Source organism: Pinus tabuliformis, chromosome 3_2, assembly GCF_031772625.1.
Source record: "Pinus tabuliformis cultivar Carrire ecotype Pingquan chromosome 3_2, CPIR1, whole genome shotgun sequence".
Classification (NCBI taxonomy): domain Eukaryota; kingdom Viridiplantae; phylum Streptophyta; class Pinopsida; order Pinales; family Pinaceae; genus Pinus; species Pinus tabuliformis.
Window position 1 is genome coordinate 183,898,967 of NC_142302.1, and position 19,486 is coordinate 183,918,452.

At 36.9% G+C, this 19,486-nt stretch overlaps 1 protein-coding gene across 11 annotated transcripts; it reads right to left on the reverse strand.

Moving 5' to 3' along the window:
• Positions 1-6,139: 6,139 nt before the first annotated feature.
• On the reverse strand, positions 6,140-19,272 carry LOC149180399 (receptor homology region, transmembrane domain- and RING domain-containing protein 2-like). 11 transcript variants are annotated; one of them, XM_089416104.1, is made up of 8 exons: positions 19,067-19,271; positions 17,339-17,510; positions 16,964-17,047; positions 16,633-16,837; positions 16,204-16,269; positions 8,494-8,724; positions 7,375-7,776; positions 6,140-7,224 (listed from the first exon to the last, which is right to left on the reverse strand). In XM_089416104.1, exons 4-8 carry the CDS (start codon positions 16,784-16,786, stop codon positions 6,551-6,553), a joined length of 1,527 nt encoding a protein of 508 aa, XP_089272230.1. In that variant the 5' UTR covers positions 16,787-16,837; positions 16,964-17,047; positions 17,339-17,510; positions 19,067-19,271; the 3' UTR covers positions 6,140-6,550. The 11 variants fall into 11 exon arrangements, with proteins under 11 accessions (XP_089272230.1, XP_089272229.1, XP_089272231.1 ...); XM_089416103.1 differs by having other exon boundaries at positions 19,063-19,271; XM_089416105.1 differs by lacking the exon at positions 19,067-19,271 and adding an exon at positions 17,613-17,628.
• Between the last annotated feature and the right edge of the window lie 214 nt (positions 19,273-19,486).

A 19,486-nucleotide genomic window follows, 5' to 3' on the forward strand; every position in this document is an offset into this window, starting at 1 on the left:
CTTTCAACTATGTAGACTATATACCAGATTTGGATCCTTATTCTTGATTTCTATATTCTTAGCACTCTCCATCTCTATAAATCACTCTACAAGCAAGGAGGGGATATGTGCTTTGCTTCTTTTTTACTTCCTTGCTTTCATTATTTTCCTCGAAAATTTGTGATTAAGCACTAGCAAAGCAACACACTTGTATTGACTGGATGATTGATCATTCAACATCATGATTGTATCCCATTATATGCAGAGAGGTTAAAAATTCATGGGTCCACCAAAATCCTTGAGAGCATTAGTTTTTTCCCACTTATTTAGCGCTTTACTTTTTCTACAACACTCGGGTCAAATAAATTATTACGATTTTGTTAACCATGTCTACTAACATAAGACTCGTATTTGCTTTTATTGATACCTTTATATGAGTTGAACGAGGGGAATTCAAATATATATTTTGTTTGCTCATATTTTCTTTCTTTCATTCATCATTCCATTACAAAGACGAGACAGTGATCATTGTGAATCAGTGTGATCACTACATTTAACATATTTTAATCACATTTTGAAATAACTCACTAAAATTTGACAGTCTATCTAATTGCCTTTGATTGGATTGCTTGCAAGGGGATTACATGTTTAAACTTTCTAAGTGATTTCCAAGCGTTATATGCACTAGTGCAAAACACTTGCCTACGTTTTTCCTCAAATTAGGAAGGTACATTAGTTATTTATTGATTTATGTGAATTTAGAATCGCGTAGGATCATTTAGTTTAATTTTCTTTTGCAATTTCTGTCAAAGAAGTGCAAGTTTTGATCATCAGTTTCTTGTTATTATGCACAAATAAAAAATTTACAATTTCCCCTTTTACATGTATTTTCATCAGCTTTGATTATTTATCATTATAATGTCTATCATCAAAAGCATCAAGATTAACCTGTCAATTTATATTTTTTTGCTCAAATATAGAATGTTGTTATAATCAATTTTCTTTGATTCTAACATTTGATTATCATCCTTTTATTGTGTATGATATTTTTGAGTGATATTTGCTTATAAATTTGGACTTTAAAACTGCAAAACAACATAAGATTACTATTCACTTAAGGGTACTTGATTCCTGCATATTATTCTTGTTGGTCCACCTTTGAGTTTTTTGGACAACATAATCACTTCTAGGTCATTATTTACATCCAAAATTCATTCAGCTATAATTTAGATCATTTAGGAAAACCCCCATGTGGTTAGAAAAACACTAACCCAATGTATGACGTACAAAACAATGTAGCATTGGCTCTTTTATAATAGTTAACCAAGCTCCTTCTAATTTTTTAGGGGAAAGTTCCAGGGGATGGGTTGGTGATAAGCATGGTTACACTTAGATAAACAACAAAACAAACACTATCGATATAACATTATACAATCACTCAAGTTGTCAAATCTTGCTTGAATCTTCCAACGCATCCTAAGATCCAAGATGTGGTCATTGTAAATCAGTTCAAGCACTATGATCTTCGAACTCATCCTGAGATCCAAGATGTGGTCAATGTAAATCAATGCAAGCTATGACTCACCATCACCGAAACAAAAGACAACACATGACGCTAAACATCTACATTAGGTAGATATTTTTCTCCATGCCAACACCCAAAGTAATTGAACAAAATACACTATTTATTTCATTGGAGATAATGGCACCTTACATTCAGAGGCCAAGTGGCTCTCTCAATGTGTCTTAAAAGGCTTCCCTTTCTACAATAAAAAGTTCGCAACAATTTATTTTAAGCAAGGAATAAACATTATGACAATTTATTTTGAGCAGGGAATAAACATTATGACATAAAGTCTATTGTTAACTTGATCCTCTATCTTTTTGTTCCTTCACACATTCAATGCTTAATGTTTATTTGAATTTGGCTTAATTTTAGTTAAGGCATCACATATTATGTTCATCTATGAGTATATATCCTCTAGGCAATCTCATTTTACTACACAATTTTCACAAAGCTTTGAAATTTAAATGTGTACTCATATATAGGGAGACTAGAGCGGGGGGAGAGGGGGTGGGTCAACTATGATCCTAATGAAAATTTTGTATTTTAGGTAGCATGGGGCCTTGGAACAACAAATAACCATGCGGAATTTCTTGCTCTTTAGAAAGGTTTGGAGATCGCTAGGGATCTCAAAATCCTAAAGTCTCTTCTAGAATAATCAAATCAATCTTTTTTGGGGTCAATGTTTCGAACCACCCTCTGGTTCATCATCAAGACATTGATGGAAATATATTAGTTAATTATTTTGTGATTGTTATTTTGTAATTATATTTGACTTTCTAACAAATGAATTTGATTTTCTATTGAATTTCTTGGAGCACCCTCACATTATTTATTTCTCTGGCTAGATCAAATCCTCCATCAATGTCTTGATGTTGACCCACAGTGGGTGGTTCAGAACGTCAACCCCGAAAAGGATTAATGTGATTATTCTGAAAGGCACAATTCAAACATTATGGATCACAAAAAGTGTTCATTCAAAAAGACATTGTCTTCGAGGATTCTATGATGGTCATACGCTAGTTTACCAAAATTAAGATGACAATTAATCCCAACTCTCCTTGCCTTTGTCAAAGGATCCTGGTCCTAATCTCTCGATTTGACGAGGTGCACTTCTTCCATATCTGCGGGCAACTAAACCTAATAGCTAATGAACTTGCCAAAAAAGGCTCTTATATGAATCAAGGTGAGATTGAGGTTAATCAGGTTTTAAGCTACTTCCCTATTCCCTAATCATGGACAAATTCTCAAAAAAAACCTAACCCCCACTAGGATATTGCTTCATGCCCCCCTCCTTGGACATACATGGTAATGCGCCTTGGGAGGCGATTACATAAGAATTTACAGCACCTCTTCGGAAGCCAACTCTAATTGTTCAATGAACGAACCCTCCTTTTTGGCCTTCTCCTATTATAATCGGCCCAAGTGTCACATTATGAGGCACAGTTGGCACCCTCTCCAGTTCCCTTCAACTTCAAGTGATCACATCCATTTATTTTGTTGCAAGTTGGATTTAATGTGCCCTCTCTCGATTGTAGTGATCACAACATTTCAAGAGTATGAATTTGATTTTGTTGTCATACTATGATCTTGTCCCGTTGTCTCCCGGCTTAAGCGACTTCTACATGGATTTTTGAGGCACTTTGTTGCAGGTTGGCTCGTGCCAACGTCCTCTCTCCTATTTATCAAACTCTTCTAAGACTATGCTATCGAAGATTATGTTATCGTCAAGTTGTCTTTGTACTTTTGGTATTTGGGTTCTAGCTTATTTCTGCATCATGGATCAGGGAGAGAGTAACTGTCTTGCATCAGTTTCTGGAGCTCAAGGCTCTCTTCAAAGGAATGAGGAAATCTTTGTTCCTTTGGAAAATATCTTTCCTTCTAACATTATAGACAAAATGTTGGATTCTTCTTGAGGTTTGATTGCCTCAATTCAAAAGTTAGAAGTTATGGTGGAACGTCAAAAAAGCTCCTGGTATTTTTTGGTAGATATTGTTGGTTCATAATGCTGAAATGGAGTTCTCTCTCAATGGGATGAAGGATGAAATATGCTAGCTCTTCTCTCGTGTCGTTGCACTGTAAGTTTCCTCCTCGGTAGCAAAACTCTCCCCAAAGACAATGGTCTTGTGGCTCCTATTGCACGCAAGAGGCCCCGCTGCCCAAGAGGTTCAAATGTTAGCAACCCAAGCTCCTTGTGTGGTCGTTGCTCTCTCCGTAGGTCTTTTTTGGCCCTGCAACATGGTCTTATTTTCCAATTTTTGTCTATAATGTACTATTGCAGTGTATGCTTCTATTAGTGTCTCACTGCTAAGCTTATAGTTGTTGTCTTCTATGCTATAATTGGTCATATAGTCTTGGTAACAATAAATCTTATGTTTACTTGGTTAAAGTGGTTTTGATACTTTCAAAAAATAGATGTAAAGGACCAGGGCCCTCTCCGTATTTTTTATTAATATAATCCCTACTACCCGTCTTGTTGGGGAGACAAATAAAATAAAATAAAAAATGTGTACTCATAATCTTGCATAACATGGAGTGCCATGTATATATACACTTTAACAACATACACTTGTTCTTGTTCTTATTTTCATGTGCTCTCTAATATTTTTCATTTCCACTTTCTTTGTCTTGTATGTCACACAATGCATATGCATGGGACAAACCAACAAATGATTAAACATGTGAATTGTTTTTAGAGAGCACTGTGTTGCCATTAAAAGCAGTATACCATATAAAATTTCACAGAGAAAAAGATTATGCAATGTATTACATCAACCATAGGTTTTACACTTATCTAATAGGTTCATTACTTATCTTACCTTTAAGGTACTCAATCTTAATAAACTACTCATCAAGAAAGAGTCTAGACATAGACAGAAAATAAGGTACTCAATCTTACTAAACTATTCAGCGAGAAAGAGTCTAGACATAGACAGAAAAGGTAACTGACAAGCCAAGTACATAAGGAGCACCTCCATCTCTCTCACACATACACGTGCGCACACAAAATGACAATGTTATTGGATTGTAAACCCATTCGCACTTGGTCACACGGCTTTACAATGTAGGAGTAATATTTGGAAACCTCAACATGTCAATTCTTCTTACATATCAATGTGTCTCCCTTCACACCTGATATCCTTAGTGAGGGCATTTCTTGGTCTTAGTAATCTGACATTACAGTTCATTAAGAGTTACACTCTTTATTCATAGAGGGGAAATTAGTCTTCCATTGTGGTTAATAAGAAAATAGAAAAATGTGCAAGTAAACAATAGGAAGTTCAACCATAGTGAGAAAACACATTTGCTTTGTCATACGGAAACTATTTTCATTTTGGTTATTTAACATCAATTGTGACTTGCTAATGGCCAACAGGTAAACTGTCCAGAAATCAGTGCTTTTTATTATCTTCGTAGCACATCTCCAACGCTTTTTTTAATTTTTTGGCTCTAATATTGTATATTCCATGCAAAGAAAGTCAAAACAGTGTTATTCACAGAACGATGAAAATCTATTATAAAAATCCCATAACAAATTATTGTCTGTATTAGATAGCCAATGCTACTAGATATCAAGGTAGTTTTGATTTGAATTAGATACTTGTATTCTGCTATCAACGGATAGCTTGTATGTGGTTATCCTTATTTATAGCAGCCTAGCAAGTGGTTGTATTAGTGCTTCTCATACATATGGAAGTTTGAGAATGGAGATTGCTATTCAAAAACCGGCTTACCCCTTTCTCCAGAGTCCAGAACCAATCTTAGCTAATGTTCATAATTATAATTTAGGAATTTCGGGGTTTACTTTGATTTATTACAAATGTAGCTACCAGTTGAAGTATTCTGGCTTGGTCTATAGAGACTCTCAACACAAACCCAAATGGTTAGCTCAACTGGTTGCTGCCAATATTTCTGTGCAGTTCGCTGTTTCCTTGAAACAAAGCACCTTGGGTTTAGGTCCTAGGGCACTAGTGTATGTTGACAAGTTTACTAGAGATTCCATCCATGAATGTGGGGTTTTATCCCTTGGGTTTCCTGCAAAATTTCCCTTGCGAAAAACACACTCCCAATGCAAATATAAATATGATCATAATGAGTTAATGTCATTATAACTTATATTCATTTGTTTACATCAAAAAATGATCTTGAAGGTTAGATCAACTCCATAAAATATTAGGGATATTACTTGAAACTTACACCCTCAGCAAGGCTGACCATCAAAGTCAAAGCCTGCCTGCCTGAAGGTTCTGTTGCACAAAATGAATCTTTAAGTAATAAAATACATTAAATTCCACAAGCTCTTTAAAATGTTGTTTCACTTCCACTTACAGTTACCAATCTCCTAATTCTTCCTCTGGAGGAAGGAATTAAATCACGCACCATCTCAAGGGCTATTTTACAATACTGAATTTTATTTGATTAAATACAACTGCCAACTCCTGACTCACATATTACTGGTTTCAGACAAAGATGAACAACTCCATTAAAATTGAAACCCTTAGCCCTCCCACGGCAATGCCACTTTTAGGAAACAATTGTGTCAGGAGTCTGACATGTTATGCCATGGACAAATTTAAGATGCTTGAAGAACTCAAGTAGCAAAATAATACTCCATTGCTGGAAGCATGAAATCCGAAAGATCATTACTCATATCAAAGCCTTTCTTCTAAATGAGTAAATAAGTTAGTACATAGCCTCTTCCCGACAAAGTAAACCACACAATGCTCTTTGTAAAGACCCCAAGAAAGTCCACCTAGATCTAATATACAACTAATAATACAAGGCATTTGACCCCGCCCTTGGAAAGGTAATGCACACACCCATGTTTTAACAAACAATACAGGTCTGAGATTTTGAAGAGCCACAACAAAAAGATTCCCACTACGCAAACCTGTATTTACATACTGACGTGTTAACATAACTAAGCTATCAGGATTTGTCTGGAATCTCTTATATGGAGGTCCTCAAATTATAATATTCAAAGCCATGTCTGATAACATTACTACACTATCTTGTCTCATCTTGATAAACTGGTAAGGATCTCGTAGATGCAAATGGGGAAATGCTTGTCAATGACCCACAATAAGATGGCATGCCACTATATGAAGGCATGCGTGGTACACGAGGAGGTCTACTGCTTGAATTAGCAATGTGTGTTGATGCACTGTAGGAGCCTGGGATGAATGAAGCATATCTGGAACTATACGACTGGGGAGTCATTTGTGAAGAAGTATCATACATGTCTAAGGAGTTAGGACGTGAGAATAATGAAGGCTGAACATTTAAGGACTGCAAAGACAGGTGGTGAGAAACATAGGATGTATTTCCAGTGTTTATAGAGTTTCTGCTGGACACAGGGGATATATAATGGGAACCAATTGATTGCGGCAAGTATGACGAACCATTACGAGAAGCACCAGAATATGAAACCACATAAGATGATGTAGCACGAGATCGTAGTGAGCTTGAAGGTATCAGCATAGCTGGAGACCCTATTAGAGATGACTGAGATGATGCACCAACTGACAAAAGCGGAGCAGGAACTGACAAGGATGAAGATAAGAGAGGGGTGTTTTCTGAGGCTGGAGGTTCACCTGTGCTTATCCTCGCATCACGCTTGCATACTGGACAAAATGTCCGCCACATTGTGAGCCAGGAGTCTATGCAGAGCAAATGGAATTCTGCCAAGGAAATAACACAACAATTATGTGGAATGCAACAATAACTAAACTATTCAATTACCAACATATAGGTATTTTTCAAGCATAAAAGGCCTCCAACAAAACTAAGGTGGGAATGTTAGCAGTGAAACTTTAACATAACGAACTTACTATGGTGGCATGGGAGGATACGCAATTTCTCCCCAGCTTTATAGTCTTCAAGACATATTGCACATGTCTCGGATGTGCAGTTGTCATCCACCACTGAACTGAATATCATACTAGGTAATGCTTTTACCAATCGACCGCTCATACCATGAAATTCACGAACACGTGAACGATGTCCAACATGTCTCAATCGATGCCTTCGCACAAAGAAACAAGTTGCAAGCACTGCACATATAGCAAGAAGGGAGATGAAAGCAATTGCCATTACTGACCATGCTGTGTTCTCATATGAAGGCACGAGCCAAAATTCCATATTTGGATCTCCAACATGTTTCAAAAGCATTTCTCCTGCTGCTTTAGAGACGAACACTGCATGAATTGTGACACCATCTGAATTTCCAGCCACTGTATAATGAGACAGTGAAAGAGCACATGGTTAGTTATATGAAGTTGCAACAGCTAGAGTAACACACATACACATTAAAACCCGTTCTCATAGGTCAGTAGAATGCCCATGCATAAACCTCATAATACCTTTCACTTACTATAGGGTGTCAAACTCCGGAAAAAGGAAATATTACTACAAGTTTGTATCAGCATATTCAACCAGGATACATACACTATAATATCTTTCAAAAACCAGTATTTGGGAACTTGAATATCACGAGCATTGTGCTTATAATATTTAGACATGTAATAAATCAGTAATGAAACAAAACAAAAAAGTTAATAACTAAAATAGGGACCAATGGATAACTATAGTAAGAAATGTGAATATTTTTTAGGAGAAAATATTATATCCTTCAACAAAAGTTGGTTAGGTAGTATAGAAAGAAACTGCTAATATAGAAGCCCAGCAGATCTGGACCAAAACCAAAGCAAATTAATTTCTTGTCTGATTATTTATGAGACAGTTATTTCCTTTTAGTGTTCACCTGTAGACCTTTTTTATTTTCTCTTTTTAAAATATTCATTCCTCTTTATGTTGTGGACTTAATGTAGTTAGATCTGGAGACAATTAAGGGAACCACGCAGAAGTTAGAATGCTCGCAACAATATCATTTTCATGTTATCTAAAAACTCCATAAAACAACAAACTAAAATGGTAATGAAACGACTTACTTGAAACTAGATCAGTACTATCTTCATTGTTGTAAATAATGGCTGCACTAAATCCTGCAGCTTGTGCATTTCTAACTTTCTTCTCAAAGGTGCATGTACCCCGGATTATTAGAGCAAATAGGGCATATACCCCTTCAGGTGGGACTGCTTTGTTAGTAAGTGGTGTACAGGCATCAAAAGGTTCAGCAAGTTGTAAACCACCGCAAGCTCCTGGTCCTCTAATTGATGGAGCTGAAAAACGTTATATAATTGTATTACTCTTCATGCTGAAATAATAGTCCATGAACAAACATTCAATACAAGAAAAACATCAATCAATGATTCAAGGTTGCTGTAACCAAGAAGGCATTATAGGGAAGAATGGCCTTTTTCATCAGCAAACAGAATGCAAAGCATGAAAAGCATAAAAAGCAACAGGCCAATATAAACTTCCAGGTTATTTTGGAAAATCTCATAAACCCATCCCTGCCATGCTCGCATTTTATAACAGCAAAAAGAATAGTGAAAGGAAAACATCTATCAGAAATACAATGTCAAACACCAAAAATAGCACCATAATAACTTCTACATTTTATGTCAGTGTCAAATAGCACTATAATGACCACGTTTGGGAATTTGTCAGTATAAAAATGGCTCAATTAAGCATAGCAGCTTAAAAAGAGAGTTCTAAAACATAGATTGATGATTCACTAGCAGACATATGAAACATGGACCACTGAAAGCTAACTGACACCTTCCATATCGAGCAAGAGAATCCAAAAGCCAATAATCAGAAAAAGATAGACAAAAAGCAATAGTCAACACTCTTTGAGAATTAGACACATTATTCCAAAGAGGGACATGGTATGAATATTGAACAGACTGCTTCAATGAAAGTTGGTCTATAAACTTTGGGTTTGCATTGTGATCATGCCAGGAATGGGCACTTGAACAATATGAATCAATGAAAGACAATAAGAAATTCATAATGGATATTCAAATAAACAGAAGAATATACAACAGCCAATAACCTCTAGATCTTGATATCAGGGTAGTTGATCACATCTTTTACAGGTTTGATATTATCAGTAAGCCATAAACATAATGGGGAAAGCTATAGGACAATAGCAAGGTATAAAATTTAAATGCCTTCTTCTGCTAAAGACATTTAGAATTTGGAAGAGTTTTCTGAATTGAAATTATCTATCTCTATACAGATATATATGAAAACAACAAGTGAATATTCCCTTGTGCCATGCTCAAAGCCTTGGGGTTTGTCCCTTCTTTTCCAAAGCAGTGAAACCCTTTTTCTCAAAAGATACTGCATACATTCATATTAACTAGGTTAATTCTCAAGAAATGGATGCCCCTTCACACCTGCCCTCAATGTAACTGCAGCAAATGCTCTCTGCTACCTTATATGGAGTAGAATAGCACTTAGCCTAATTAAAGGTATCCCTCTCTCTGGCTATAATGGTGGACAATCAGTGAATAGGCATTTTGTGAGATGATTCTTTCTTTGTGATTCAAATGAAAAAGAAACTCTAGAAAACACAATGTACTACGTTGAAATCTTTTGGAATGTCTCAAGGTCTAAGTTGCAAACAAACAAGATTCGGTGCTTCAGTATTTGCCAAATGAAAGCACCAAACTGGTTGATGGGGCAAGGATGGGCTTCGATTCAACCTAGCCAGGTATTCAAGTTTCCTGGAATCTCCTTTTCTTTTCACATCTTCCCTGAAGAACTTTGTGAGACAGTATTGCAAAGAGTGGCCAACAAGATTGAAAATTGGATTTTGAAGCCTATGTCCCTTACTACGAAATTCCAAATCTACACCAATTTTTTGTCTACCACCAATGTGAAATACTCATGTTGGGTTCCTTCAACCCAAGCCTACTTCTAGTCAGAAAAAAATTCTCACAAACTCTTTATGGGCTAGCTTCCATAGAGCTAATTAGATCATGTGCTGTACACATGATCTAATTAGATCGAGGGATGGGAATTCTTACCACTAGAGATCAAGCTTGAGCCCTGTGCCAAATGGATCATTAAAGCTGTTGAGGGCCATCAAGACTAGAATAGCCTACTAAGAAATCACATCACCTCAAGATCCCCTTATGGTCACAAGGTGTGGGGCAATGTGAATTTGTGGACTTTCCCAATTACCCTAGCCGTTGTCAAGGTGAAGGGGGCTTTTCTAGCCACGAGCATTTAGCAGGCCTAGGAGGCCATCAAGCACAAATTGGTTTAGAAAAGTGATTCTCTAAAAGGGTGGGGGGCTTTCCTTCAATGCCCACAATCTATGGTGATCACTAGTGGCTCTACAAGATGGAAAACCTTTAGTTGAGAATGCCCAGTTCTTGACCAAGATATTGCTTAAAAAAAAGGCATCTATTTCGTTGAAGATATCTATAACAACCAATCTAAAGGCTAGAAGAATGATAGGTTTTAAGAGGGGAGTTCAAACTTATAACTTTTAATAGAATTATATTAGAAAAAGTACAGGATCTACTTCCAAACAAGATTTTTCTACACCTTGGCTTCCTAGGGACCCCAGGCTTGGTGGACAGAGACTAGAGATGACAACAAATGAAAGAACGCAAGAAATCTAAGTTAATTGATGGATACTAGTGATTATCATCTAGGCCCACCAGGTTGAAGTAAAACTTTAAAAAATTTAGAGAATTAAGTCAAATGAGAAGCATGGATTTACAAACAAATATCCATCTAGAACTAAAAAAATTGCTTTGCCCAATCTCTTATTCATGTAGGCCTGCCTATTGCCCAATGCCTAAAATGCTTAAGAGTCCCTTGACTCAAGTGTCCTCCTTGTGGCAGAAATGAAACCTTGAAGCATCTTTCCCAGTACTGCAATTACACCCAGTTTCCCTGAGAATGGGCATATAAGCTCTATTGATCTCTTCCTGAAGACAAAGAGCATCTTCCCGCAACAGGTTTGGTTCTAGAAATTCCTTGATCTGTTTTTTAGTCTAATTAGTTGACTTGCTTAATTGTGTTTTTTGTTTCATGTCTTACTCTCTGTGGATTAGTATTGACTCTTGAGTCTTTTTTTTTACACCCTATGGTTTTTTTTCCCTACAACCTTCCATAGTTGTTCTCATGGCCCCTTTTTGTTATAATGCTTGTAAATTACTTTCATTTTGTGTTTTTGATGCATTTTATGAGAAAACAATTCATGACACATTCATAGCCACCTTGATTCGTGATCTTGAACATTCCATCTTATGTTTAGACAATCAACCATTACACAAGTTGGTTGGATCATGTCATGGAGTTCTTTGGTTTGGTAATCCATAATTGGCTTCCTATTAGACCATTACAATCCTTCCAAAGACAGCCATGGCACTAAGAGGTTGCCATGGGAGCCACTTGTCAGCATTCTCATGCCATAAATCACCCCATGTATGAAACTCTTTCGTTGCTAAACATTTTCCCAAATTGAAAGAAGCACAAATTGTCCTCAAACCATCTTGAATGCATGAACCAAAAATCTTAAAAGTTGTGGCCACACCAACTATACCGTGAGGACTGTAACGGCCAAGTACGCCATTAATATGTGCAACATTGTGAACATCATGCCAAACAAGTATCTGTCAAAGTGCATGGCCTTGGCTACCCATTTTGTAGCTAGCACAACCTCAACGCATAGATATTTGCCAAGCCATGATCCGTCTACTATTCATAAAGTGAAATGGGCCCATGAAACTAAAAATAGGCCTTGTTCCATGTTCTTCTTCCCTAGGGAAATACTCAAAGAAGCATTTCTAGATTTTTGTATCTTGAACTAGACAAGAAGATGTAGGAAGAGCAAGAAACACAACTATCGTTGATAGCAACATGCCCTACAAGAGGAATGTCCTAAGCCATCCACCATTGGACCTTCTTGTCAATTTTGCTAAAACTGAATCCTAAAGTCCTTACTAGACACATCAATACCAAAAAGGATCCCTTTATAATAAACGACATGCCCTCGTGCCCAAGGGAGCAGCGCAATTAGCAAGCTCCATAAAAATGGAGTCTTGTGTACCAAGGGATTCGAGATTCAAATCCCCCTGACTTACCCATTTCTGCGAAAGGGGGATAAGTAGGCACCTAGGGGTTATAGTGGTAGCAGTTGAAATCAACCCCGTGTCAAGCGAGTACGAAACTAGTTGTAGATTCCTCCAATCACAAAAACAAAACAAAACAAATAAACAACATGCCCTCAATAAAGAAATTTCCAAATCACATTAAGCTGAACAAACAACTCTTTATGCCCTTTACAAAGAGCCCTTGTCTTTCCTCCAAGCACAATAGCACCAATAGTTGCAGTAAAATACAAGAGCTAATTTTGGGATTAGTGGAGTCATCAACAAATTGAACATTAAAAAAACACCCTTCACCATTTGTAAGAGTTATCCCTCATATTTTCCCTCATATCCTAGAAAGTTATATCAAATATGGTAGAGCATCAATGAACATAATAGATAGAAAAGGAGCCAAATGGCAACCTTCTCAAAAGGACTGGGTAAATAGGGCCAAATTCCACCTTAGGTCAGCTCATATCGTGGAGATGATTATTGCATTGGATTCCTCTGATCGAGGGGTCCAATTTTGATATAAAGATCATCTCATTCTGACAAACAGAATGGAATTTTGAATTTATTCTCTCATGCACAAATTGTAAAGGTCAGCCTCAGTCAAATGTAGGCTCATGAAGCCCAATAGATGTGTCTCCTCACCCTCAACGAAGTGTATAAATAGGAGTAACCTCTCTCCCCATTTGGACATCAATCATCTCATCACAGATCTCCCTCTCCTCTCTTGATTGGTTCGTACAGCTTAGAGGCAGCTTCTCTCTACTTCACACATGTGGCAGGAGGCCGAATTTCTGGGATTGTTTGCTTACCGAATTTCAGGAAAAGGGACTAGTGTTGACCAGGACTCTTTTGACCACCGTTGACTTCATTTTTGAGGGCAGAAATTCGATCTTTGAAGGCATTTCTGGGATTGTTTGCTCGCCGAATTTCAGGAAAAGAGACTAGTGTTGACCAGGACTCTTTTGACCAGCGTTGACTTCGTTTTTGAGGGCAGAAATTCGATCTTTGAAGGCCGAATTTATTGGCACAGAAATTGAGGTGATTGGGACAGTTTGACATAAAAGATGTCAAAGGAGTCTGAAGGAGTCATGGCTACCATCCCGAAGAACACAACCAAATGAATTTAAGCAGAAGATCTAAAGGGTGACTTGATGAACTTCCAAGATGACGATCAAACTGAATGAATAAAATGGATCCCTTTGTTGGAGCATTGGTACAATACTTCTTTCAACCTTTTTTAAAATCAGCCCTTTCCCATTGCTAAAAATATAAAATCATCCTAATGTGTTTGAGTGCTTGAAGAAACATTGTGCCTACAATGGAGGAACTGTTCAGATATGAGAATAAAGTTCTTCAAACCTCCAAGAAAATCTTGTTGATGTTCAAAACTTCAACCCAATCAAAAGCATTCTGATGAGAGAGTTTGAGGTTCAATGATTGAGTCTTTGTGCAGCTCCAACTCTACAAAAAACTTCATCAAAGAAGGGCAGTAAGGCAAAACTATTTCCCATGTTTTATGACCTATACCAAGTACCAAGAAAAGTTGGTCAACTTCTTATGATTTTTGTTTGCTCTCCTCTTTCAAAATTATAATGTCGTATTAAGGAATTGCAAAAATATATGGCCATTTTCCAAATTGGTCAACATGTCAATCCTGAAGTCGAACTGGCCTCTTTTAAAAAGAAGGTAAACTAATTTTAGAACCCAAAGCTGTAGTATACAAAAGGAAGCAACTTCTAATTGGACAGCAAAGGTAAGTTTTAGAACTTGAAATCATAGTTATACACCAAATGGAAGCAACTTTTCCTTCAACAAGAAAGGTAAAACATTGGACCTATGGTCCTATACCCATATTGGCCATCAAAGGAACCAACATGAAAGTAAATAAGTAACAGAATTCTTAATCAAATTATAAAATCTATCAATTGAGGATGTCAAACTAAGAAAATGGGCATATATTTCTGCAATTCCTTTTTTCTACTAAAACTTTCTCCCAAAGCTTTTTTTAGCCTAACCTAATTTGGAATCTAATTTTAATAACTGAAAAAATTAGCAGCAGATATATGGAATCTGGAAACTAATACATCTGAAACTAATATGGCACTAATAGTAGTAAACAACAGGGAAAATCAGCGGTAACAGCAATAAGTTCAGTAATAACAGCAGTAATTGAAACAATATTTCAGCACTGGCACTGATAGCAGATATCAGTGAACAGATCCAGCTTTATTTTTCAAATTGTCACCAACTCAGGATCGTACTTGGCCAACAATAGTTTCTTACAGACTACCTATAATAACACATTCCCAAAATGACTACTCTAATACCTAAAAGCCTGTTTATAGGTAATGGTCCCCCTTTGGCTTCTGTCTTTTGCATGTGGGATAACTAGGACTTTACGTAAAAATCCATTAACTAACATAAAAGCACAACTGACTGACATAAACTTGATCTTAATATAAAGTCTGTCAACTAACAGAAAATTATAAATGAGTAATAAACTTCTAGTCACCCATAAATAACACCAATAAACAATGCTGAAGCGAGTTACCTTTAGACATTGTAAGAGTAAATAGGTGACAAAATCCTTATTAAATCAAAAAATTCTATCAATTGAGGATGTAAACTTGGAAAATGAGGAAATATTTTCGTTTCTTTTACAAAGATTTCTCTCCCAAAGCATGTGGTAGGAATTTGGGTTTGGCGTAACCCTTCAAAAGGTTTAGCAAGGAGAACAAAATAGTATGGCAATTTAAGTTTGTTGACATTCACGTTTGTCTAAAAGATTAGAGTGAGGCAAGTTTTAGTCAGAATGCATTTTACATGTTAAATAATCACCTCCAGAAAGAGTACGTCCCACTTTTGGAATGCCTTTTGTAAATATATGGCTCTTAAAGATTTCAGGATAACTGTTGAAATTCCAACAGTTCAAACCTTGGAATTTTAACTTTCGGATTCCAAAATGGACCTCTGTATATTCAAGTTTGGTACCACTCAGGGAAATATGAATGAATTATGAAATTTGATTTCTCTTGAATAACAATGTTTCTCCATTGCATTTCATCGACACATGAAATATGAGTCTTAAACACACAAGAATGGATTTGGAAGGCATAAATTTGATTTCTCTTGAATAACACTGCTGCTCTGTTTCATTTCATTCACCCAGATAATATGGAAGTCTTACCAACAAGAGAATCGATTTAGAAGGTGGTTCGTTTACAGATACAAAGTTTCCAAGGTTCTAGAAATTGTATGTAATATGTAGCTCTTTGGAGCTAAAATTCTTATAGTAATCATGTAGCTATTTTCATGGGTCACCATTAATTGGTCTAAATAGTGACTAGAGATCTCTACTAGCTGTTTTTTTGCAGCTTGTGGCACAGACAGTTTTTCAACAATTGATGAACACAAAATTAGACTCTCAAATTTAGAAAATGTATGCTCTGATTGAGGGAATACTCTTAATCATCATGCGCAGATTGCAAAAACTCAAAAAAACAGTAGGTACTCTTGATCATCATGCGCAGATTGCAAAAACTCAAAAAAACAGTAGGTACCTGCAAGTATTGCAGGATTTTGTCCAAAAACAAAGCTGTTATCTAGAAAACATGAGGGAAGATTACATACCTGCATTTACTCCAAAGAATGTATTGTGAACTGAATTTGACCACCACTGACACCACACCAGTGAGACTGCCATGTTTTTTCAATCACAATTTCTAAAGTAAATGTTCACGCTTAATCAGCATACAGATTGCAAAAACACTCACAGTAGGTGCGCCTACAAATAGTTGCAGGACTACCTCAATTTATCAAGAAAACATACAAGGGCATATTACAAATCTGCGTGATTGAGCACCATTGACAAAGCAGCAGTAATAATGCCATACAATTTCCGGGGAAAATAAAGGAAAAGAACATTTCTGCACCTCTAGAAATATCAATCAGAAATTGGGAACAAACAATGATTAAAAAACAGCCACAATATAAAATCACATGTCAACCTTAAGAATCATACAGTAACAAAACTGCACAGGAGTCAAGGTATAGCCCTACCAAAGTTTGCTTCAATATCATCAAATGATTGAGATATGTTGTTGCCAATGAGGACCACATTCGCAGATGACCCTCCCAAAAGCAGAGAAAACAGAGACAACAATCCAATTATTGTTAATCCTCCTTTATGCCACTTTAATATCACCTGCTCCATTTTAGACACACGAAACAACTAACGCAGTATACCGCTTCGCCACACGATAAACTGAAATTCACCAATTTACATGTTTTACTGTCAACAAAACATTTGGAGTTCTGATTCTCTATTCCATTTAACCCCAACCTCCACTATAAATGACCTTGACTCAATGCACACCACAATGAAAATCACCTTTCAATGTCTCGTTACCACAAAAGCATTTAGATAGCCACATAATACCTCCTCCTACAAGGACGCCTCCTATGCTATTATAACCTGCAATTATAACAAGATCCTTAGCAACGGAGTGAATCTTAACCATGCAATGTATTAATTTAGTGAATCTTAACCATGCAATGTATTAATTTAGTGAATCTTAACAGAGTGAATCTTAACCAATACAAATGTGCCAAAACCCATGAAAAGAACCAATTTAGAAAACCTTAGTAATGAACTATTCAAAATACATGCAATGAACTAATATATGGAATTAGTTCCAAAAACCTTCATATTATGGAGTTATAAATATAAAATATAAAAACAGTTCAGGACTTAAATAAGGGATACCTGTCCAGAAACCACAAAATAAACACAAATATTCAGGCAGGAACATGTGGCCTGAGAAACAGAGTCATGCAAACTGCCCTCAACGTTAAGGTGGGTATACAGTTTAATCTCAAAATGCAGCGAACACAACAAACCTTACGTAGATACAAGCCATTCACAATTGCCATGCACTCTGGATTAACAACATGAAATTAGAGTTTTGTCAATACGCATATTCATCTCTAATAAATATAACCAAAATAGCTCATGGCCACAGCAACATCAAAAGCTCTACCTAATCTCTCTCTGCGTACTGCCCATGCCTTATAATTGAAAAAAATAGTGAGATAAAAGCTCAACATTTTGCCCCTTTTCCGTCCAGCCAAAACAATGAGAGACAAAATCAGAGTTTCCCAGCAAAAATTATTTTCACTTCAAGAAATTGCACATATGAGTTGCCTGAATTGCATAATCCAAATGTCAATTGGTTTTAACACAGGTGGTTGACAGGAGATTATTATCCTCTCCACCTGGATTCAAACCAGGGTCTTCGTAAGCGGGATTTGGCAAGGTACCAGCAATTTCATTCTCACTTACAGACTTGAGGTGGGACGAATTGTAATCCAAGGAAAAAAAGAAGATTGCGTAATCCTAGTGCATTAGGGGTTTTTGAGGTTTGCTGAATCCATCTGCGCAATAAGATTCTGCAATTTCAGTGGGATGTCATGCTCTATTTCATCAAATATTGGTGACCAGATTTGGTGAGAGCAAATCGGAAAAGGGGAAAATGTTCGCACTTTATCCTGCTCCATTGAAAAAATACCAAACTTCCCATCAAACCTATTCCTGGCTAAGAAAATTGGATTGATGTGATCAGTCAAAATAATATGCAAAGTAAAACCAACTGCCTGCATACTGTCAGTCGAAAACGAAAACTAATAAAAGGCCTAATAATGAGAAAATCAAAATCATGAAAATTATTAGAGTTCGCATGAAGACGAAATTCTTTAACTAAGAAACCATTAGAGATCAAAACCAAGCAAACGGTTTTTACAAATGCTCTCGAACATCCAGACACCGCTCAGCTGTGTTCTAAAAGAAAAAAAATAAGCAGTTTGGCGTCCCGAATACATGGGAATTAATAGGTTACTCGTGAATCTGCTGAAAATGAGCCTAAACTAGTGTCGAGTGGCCCAATAGGGACGATTGTTATCACAAGTTAGATTTTATTGACGAATAAATCATCAATTAAGGCATGCAGATTGAGCGCCCGACAAATAAATCATCCAACTTTCGCAGAATTGGAAGTGTTTCAAGACATAGGAAACACGAGATGAAAAAATAAGGCCATAAGGCACAAACTGTGGAAGATGAAACTGTTGGCACCAAAACACCATAAGAAAATAAACAATAAAACCATTGTATTTCCAATTGTGCCTGTGAAATCTCACAATTTCGAAATAGAGTTAGAACAGAAGGGCAGGTTCCAAAGTCCAGGCCCCCTTAAAACTCTAATCAAAAGGCACGGGGAAAGAATTACCTCTCAAAAAATCGAAATCCAACGGAAAGTACAAAATAATATCAAGATCGTGAGGTACTGTTCGCGTTTTTTTAGGCTTCTTAATAAAAGGAAAGATATAATGTAGTAGCTTGATCTCCTCATATCGCAGCTCGTACAAAACCATGAATCGAACCCTAGACATGAAAGGTAAAGAAGGAAACTAGGGATTTTTTATTTCGGTTACCTGCCTAGAGATCGAAGAAAACCGACACCGAGGTGGATCGACAGAAAAGGAAAATATGTGCAATTTAATGGAAATGTCGCCTGTGTCTCTTTCCCGTCTCTGTCCATTCTTGATCAACACATCCGCTTCCATAGCGTCCCCAGCCTCCTCCATGGCCAACCACAAACATGGAGACATTTCCGGAGACCCCAATGATATACTCCACTTCCTATTCATATCCCTTTCTCTCGTGATAATAATCAAACCGAGATCGACGCTTCCCGGCGCCTCTCGGATTCGCCGCACCATCTCCGCCGGACGTTCCAAACCGGCTCGCCCGGTTCACCGTCGTTGCAACATGGACCCAGCGCAAAGTTTCCCGATAAGTGGGTCCCACGTAGGCTGACAGCTGGCCCAATGGAATGTGCTAACAATATATTTTTGA